Here is a 6,631-nt window from a genome sequence, read left to right on the forward strand (position 1 = left end):
CTAAATAGATCTAGGGTTTGGAGAAAGGGTTTCTAGGGTTTTATAATATAGGGATTTGATGTAGTGCAGGTCAAGGACACTTTCATGGCGAAGATGGACCGAAGAAGACCCGATTGGAGGCGGAAGTGATCTGGACCATCGTAACTTTAAAACAGGAGTATCTTGCAAACCGAAATGAGTTTTTCAATGTATCATATATGATTTTGGGGTATGAGAAGCTATTTTATCTCACCAACCCACTATGACGGTTTGCCCACGCCAGATTTACGATATTCCATTAGATTGATGGTTGAAAGTCCAATTAATTTTCGTTTTTACTATTTATAGTAAGCTTTAGTTCGGTCATAACTTTTGATCCTTTGGGTTTGAGGAGTCATGCCCAACATGAAATGGGCTTAGAAAAAATAGGAGAATAACATGGTTAGGCCAAATTGGACACTTACTATTTTTGGCCGAAAACCATGAAGTCTAGTAGAAATCATGACCATCTATAAAAAGTAAGTTTACTATTTATAGTAAGTCATGTTTTTTAGGGTGTTTGAGTTGGAGTTTGATTATGAAACTTATTCGTAGGTTTGATATTACTATTTTAAGAATTGTAAATTCATTTTTATCACCAATCAATTTTTTATTTTTTTAAAGATTTTATTTCTTTTCCCTCATGAATTCGAGGAATCTCTGCGAGGAGTCCATTGAACTCTATGGATTTGGAGTAATTATTCTTTGAGGAAAACGATGATAAACCTCATAACGTCCTTCACTGGGTCAGGATTGCATTGTAAGTTGTTCATCTCTTTTAATTTGTTTTCATGGTAGATTACTTGTTGCTTTGTGTTATGATTTTTTTTCCGCAAGAGTTTTTCACCATAAATTTGTGTGTTCTTGTGATTACTTTGTTTGTATTTTCTTTTTGCTTGTTTGATTTGACTTTGAGATTGCTTATGCGAGCCCCAATAGTCAGAACATAATCTCATGATTCATTTTTTTTTTTTTATTTATATTAAACAATATCCAAATGCAATGCTTTTGGTTCCATTTGAATACTCTAACTGTTCCAAGATTACTTGATTTGGATGCTACATGAGTGAGATATGGTCGATTTACCATCAGTACCACAGCAAGAATTTAGAGGGTCGTGTTTGCAACCTTTAAGGTGTTGTGTTGGCAGCACCTAGGGTGACTGATAACCCGTAAATGGTGACCATGGACCCCTACTTTTGACATTAATGTTGTTGGAATATTAGAATTTTCAGGGCGACTGCACCCCTTTGTTTCATATGATCTGCACCTTGGATTTATCTCAAATTCTATAAAAATAGTCACAGCATCAAGGTCTTCAATTTGGCATATCTTCTTGTGCAAATTCCATAGCGGCCCAAGTGGTATCCGCAACAAAGTTTGACTTTAACTCTATTTAATTTATTCAATTTGGACATTGGATCGACCTACCAAACTTTATACACATTTCTTACACTTCAAGAGCTTCACTCCATTGTACCTATTGGATCGATCTGTAGGTGGGCCGCACCGATCTGATGGTCACAAACAAGTACATAACTCTCCTCATTTTATCTGATTCCGACATCAAATTGATTTTGGATTGACCTATCAAACTCATTACACATGTCTGACACATCAGGTCATTCTATTCACTGTGCTTATTGGAGTGGATCCGTAGGTGGACCCCATCAGTCGGATGGTCAAACAAGTTTCCACAAATCGGAGGTTTGATTGTTCAACCAATCTAATTTTGGGACCATGATTTGGCAACAGCATGAGTTCCAGAATTTAATCAATTTAATGAGTTCCAGAATTCAGTCAATTTAATCTGAGCTATTGTATCATTTCGTTGAGAGCAGGTTGCATACACTTTCATGGCAAAGATGGACTAGAGAAGGTTCGATTGGAGGCAGAAATTTTCCGGACCCTCTTAACCTTAAAATAGTCATATCTCGCTAACTAGGATGAGTTTTTGAACATATCATATATGAATTTGCAGCAGGAGAAGCTACTTTAGTCAACCAACTGGGCTATGCCGGATTGCTAATGCTGAATTTGCGAGATTCCATTGTATCAAAGTCCCATTTAATTTTGTTTTTACTATAGATAGTAAGTTTTAATTGAGTATAACTTTTGATCCTTTGAGTTGTAGGAGTCATGTCCAAGATGACAATGGTTTTAAAAAATGAGGAGAATAACGTGATCGCTAAATTGGACACTCACTACTTTTGGCTGAAAACCATGAAGTCTAGTAGGAATGGAGACCGTCTATATAAATAATAAGTTTACTATTTACAGAAAGGGGTTTGAGTTGGAGTTTGAGTCTAAAATGGCGATCCATCGGTGTTTCTCAATGAAAGTGTTGTAATTTCATTTTTAAAAAATCATTAATCAATTTTTTTTCGAGTTTATTAGAAATTATTTCTACTAATTTTATCCCTCATGGATTCGAGGAAGCTCTCTCATAAGTCCACAGAGTTCCATGGATTTGGGGTATATATCCCCTCACATCCCTCCCTGCATAATACCTCTACAAATTCTGAGAGCCTGCATATCAAGCCTCATGCATGGCCAGAGTATCAAATAACTCCCCATCAGTATTTGATTAATTACATGACCGATTCGGAAGTCCGAACAAAGTTGAGAGATCCATGTCAGCCACATGCAGATATACCTTTGTATACCTACCACACAGAAATAATATTTCCCAAAATGCCACATCAAGGTCCACCTAACGAGCAAAAACGCCAGATCACACATTAAAACAAGAAGCTAATCTCCACCCTTCCTACATATATTCTGCTGCAATCTACTTGGAGATTGGATAGAGCCATACATATCACATAAAAGAAATCAATAAACTATGAACTAACATTCATACGATTTTCTTGGCCCGCCTATCAAGCGACCGTGTTGCCAACCCCATGTGCTTTCCTCCCATAAAATCCGCCACAAGAAACTCTCCCCCGTAATGGAATTCCACGGCCAACCTCTTTTGTCTTTTCGGTGGAGGACCCAACTTAGAAAAATAGAATTTGATTATGGTGAGTATCCACCAACACCTTTTTAAGGTATGGTGTCTCATACACTGTACACGTGGCATACTGTATTATGTAATAGCCCATCATGTGATGATGGGCCATGTAAAGAAGATATGCTATTAATCTAGTAATTTCAAATCTGTGGTCCATCGGGGTTGGATCATAGCCTGAAACACATACTCATCTAGTGATTGCCATATTCTACTTTGTTTTGATGAAATTTTTGGCCCATGGACCATCTTAGTTTTAACCGTCTATTTGATAGCAATGATGGGCGCTACTGCTTGGACGGCCAGGATTGATACAAATGTATGGTGAGTGAGACACCACAACTTAAGAAAAGGTAGAGAGCTACAATTTATCCTCTAAGCGAAAAGCCAATGGACGGCTTGTCTTTCCAATTATTTCCTTCTTGTCTCCACGCATGTCTCTCATCCCTCATCGAACTTCTATAACTAGCCTCCTTAATCACCTTTCCTTGAATGAGAAACCAGATACACACACACAAAGAGAGAGAGAGAGAGAGAGAGAGAGAGAGAGAGAGAGAGAGAGAGAATGATTAGGTTTAGATCAAGAAGGTTTTGCAGGAGTAATTCTAAGGTAGGTGGTGGGGGCCAAGGTGGCAGGGACGGTAGAGATTGCATCAGCAGCGGTGATATCAAGTGGGAACTAAGGCCGGGCGGCATGCTTGTACAGAAAAGAGAGAATGAAGCAAGTGTAGGAGAAGGAATGGTGACAGTAAAAGTATGGAGTGGGTCCCACTTGCATGATGTCTCCATTGAAGCAACTTCCACCTTTGGTAAACCTCTCGTTACTCTTTCTGCTCTTTCATTGTCTGGTTACATTTTAATGGAACTTGGTCACGGACTCTGTGGGGCCCACCATCATGTATGTGTTTTGTCCACACCGTTCATCTGTTTTTCCCGCTCATTTTAGGGCTGCCCTGAGATGGGGTAGATCCAAAGCTCAAGTGAACCCAGGGCAGGAAACATTGGGGATAATGCTCACCGTTGAAACCTTGAAACCTTCCTACAGCCCACCATGATATGATTATTTGGCATCCAACCTCTTCAAAAGGCCACACAGGCCTCGATGAAGGGAAAACACAAACATGAAGTTGATCCAAAACTTCTATGGCCCCCATTAAGTTTTCAACGGTAGGCATTCAATCCACACTATTCTATGGTGTGATTCACTTGATCCGCCTCATTTTTGGGCTCATGCCCTAAAATAGTCTGGCAAAACGGATGGACGGTGTAGAAAAGACATAAATTACGGTGGGCCCCACACAGTCGGCTCACCGGGCAATCGGCGTCGGTGCCTATTAAAAACTTACCGTTTTTACCGCAATAATGACTCAGCCACATTACTGGGCAGTGATTCTTAAATCGAGAAACTCCCGAAATTCCCTCCATTATTATTATTATTATTATTATTATTATTATTATTTTCATTTAAAAAGCGGTGAGGTCCAAAATCGTGGGCCTCACGTGGCATGTGCATGAGAATCCGCCCAAGATATGCACCCCCGATCATACGAACCAATAATCCAGCCGATCAAATCATCATATGTGCTACACATGAATTTCGATATTTCTTGGGTGGAGTATATATATATATATATATATATATATATATATATATATATATATATATATATATAGAATAATTGAGGGGTGCACCTTATGATCTGATCAACCCAATTTTGGATTCATTTCATTATAACGATGGTTGCGTTTGTTGGATGGGTTGGATGCATGCCATATAAAAGGAAGGCCACACCACATCAAGGACATGCAAAAATGTGGGCCACCATGAATATCGCCTAACATCTAAATCAGTTGATCCACTTTTTAACATTGATTTGGAACATCGGTTATCCATCGATTGATTTTCGATCGTGAGGCCCACCCAATTGTACGATTTTGTATGCTTCCGAACAACCAAAAACGAAGAACTCCACGGTCTTGCAGCAAAACGTTAAAGCATCAAGAAAGCTGTCGGGTACTGCCCGATTATCATGATCTTACCTAATCATGCATTATTTTCCCCGCCAATGCATGTATGTTGAGGACATCGAAAATCAGGATGATCCATTCATGAGATGGGTCAAATCTGCATCTTGTGGCAGATCAATCGTTGTTCAATAATGTTGGTGTTGTGGTACATCAAATGATTAGATTATCCTGATCTACATTCCATGTGAGACTGGTAATGTGGAAAAAAGTGTTAACGGATTGGATTTGATATACATGTGACATATGGAAGCTGATTAGCTGCTGTACCCCCGTATCAGCTACCTGTGTATGTAGGTGACACATGAACAAGAGCCCGGCAATCCTCGATCCCATGGAAAGAAGATTAAAGTTCCGTGGGACCCACCATGATGTATTTATTATATCTACACCGTACATCCATTTAGTAAGATCATTTTAGGGCATTTATTCAAGAATGAGACATATCCAAAGCTCAATTGACCACACCACAAATAGAAGTGGAGACAATGATTTCCACCATTAACACATTCGTAGGGCGCACCATAATTTTTTTTCTCCATCCAATCTGTTAATAAGGTCAAAAAAATATGGATGAAGAGAAAAAACAAATGTTAGATTGATCCAAAACTTATGTGACCCCAGTGTGGTTTATTTGATGTATGGATTTGTCTTATTTTTGGGCTCAAACCTTACAACGATAGTAAAAGTGGATGAACGGTTTGGATATAATACATACCTTAGGTGGGACCCACATAACTTGGTGACGTCAACAGATAAGCGAGGTTGTTGGTGTGCGGTACAGCATCTAATCCGCGACATATTGGCAGGAGAAAAGATGTGCAGTACGGTAATCTTATGGTACTGCAGCAGTACCTTGATCATTTTTCATATTTGGTTAAATGATTTTGTTTTTTTTTTTTTGCAGGCCAATTGAAAATGATTTTGGCTTTGATCACTGATTTGGAACCAAAGGAACAAAGGCTATTGTTCAAAGGCAAGGAAAGAGAGGATGATGATTTTTTACACATGGTTGGAGTTGAAGACATGGACAAGGTGCTCTTATTTGAAGACCCAGCGAACAAACATAGGAAACTGGTCGTTGGGAAGAATTGCAGGACCATTATCGTCTGATTTTTTTTTTTAATTTTTTTTCATTGTTTTAATCACTAACAATGTTTCAAGAAATTGATGGGACTACTCATTTGTAATTTTTTACCCTTAATAACTATTAAAATAAACTGAGTGCGTTGATTTAAATACGAAGTCGTCAACATTTTTGGTAGTCATAGAAAAATGGTAGTAAAAAAAAGCTGTCTGCACCGTCAAAACTTACCGATGGCGCTGAGATAGCAATTACGACAGTGGTTGATTTTCTTTGGGATAGGCCTAGCTCAAGGGAAACCCTTTCTCATGATGGCGAGTTATGGATGATTTGGATCTTATGCACGTGGCATACATTTGCATGCAAAAGACAATGGAGATATAATTATTTTTTCACATGGCATATATTTGCACGTGTGTGCAGAAGGCATTAGAGAACTATTTGTTTTAGAGGAAAAGCAGGTTAGCAATGTGCGTGCAGAAATTAAACCA

The 6,631-nt window shown here is 38.7% G+C and overlaps 1 protein-coding gene across 1 annotated transcript; it reads left to right on the plus strand.

The window, feature by feature from the left end:
* The first annotated feature begins 3,149 nt into the window (after positions 1-3,149).
* LOC131247367 (BAG family molecular chaperone regulator 2-like) lies at positions 3,150-6,246 on the plus strand. The gene is made up of 2 exons (XM_058247693.1): positions 3,150-3,840; positions 5,964-6,246. The coding sequence occupies exons 1-2, from the start codon at positions 3,597-3,599 to the stop codon at positions 6,167-6,169; spliced, it is 450 nt and encodes a 149-aa protein (XP_058103676.1). The 5' UTR covers positions 3,150-3,596; the 3' UTR covers positions 6,170-6,246.
* The last annotated feature ends 385 nt before the right edge of the window (positions 6,247-6,631 follow it).

Source organism: Magnolia sinica, chromosome 5, assembly GCF_029962835.1.
Source record: "Magnolia sinica isolate HGM2019 chromosome 5, MsV1, whole genome shotgun sequence".
NCBI classification, from domain to species: Eukaryota; Viridiplantae; Streptophyta; class Magnoliopsida; order Magnoliales; family Magnoliaceae; genus Magnolia; species Magnolia sinica.

Coding starts and splice junctions, on each gene's coding strand:
- LOC131247367 (XM_058247693.1), top strand. CDS start 3,597: ATGATTAGGTTTAGATCAAGAAGGTTTTGCAGGAGTAATTCTAAGGTA. Junction 3,841..5,963: donor TGAAGCAACTTCCACCTTTG/GTAAACCTCTCG, acceptor TTTTTTTTGCAG/GCCAATTGAAAATGATTTTG.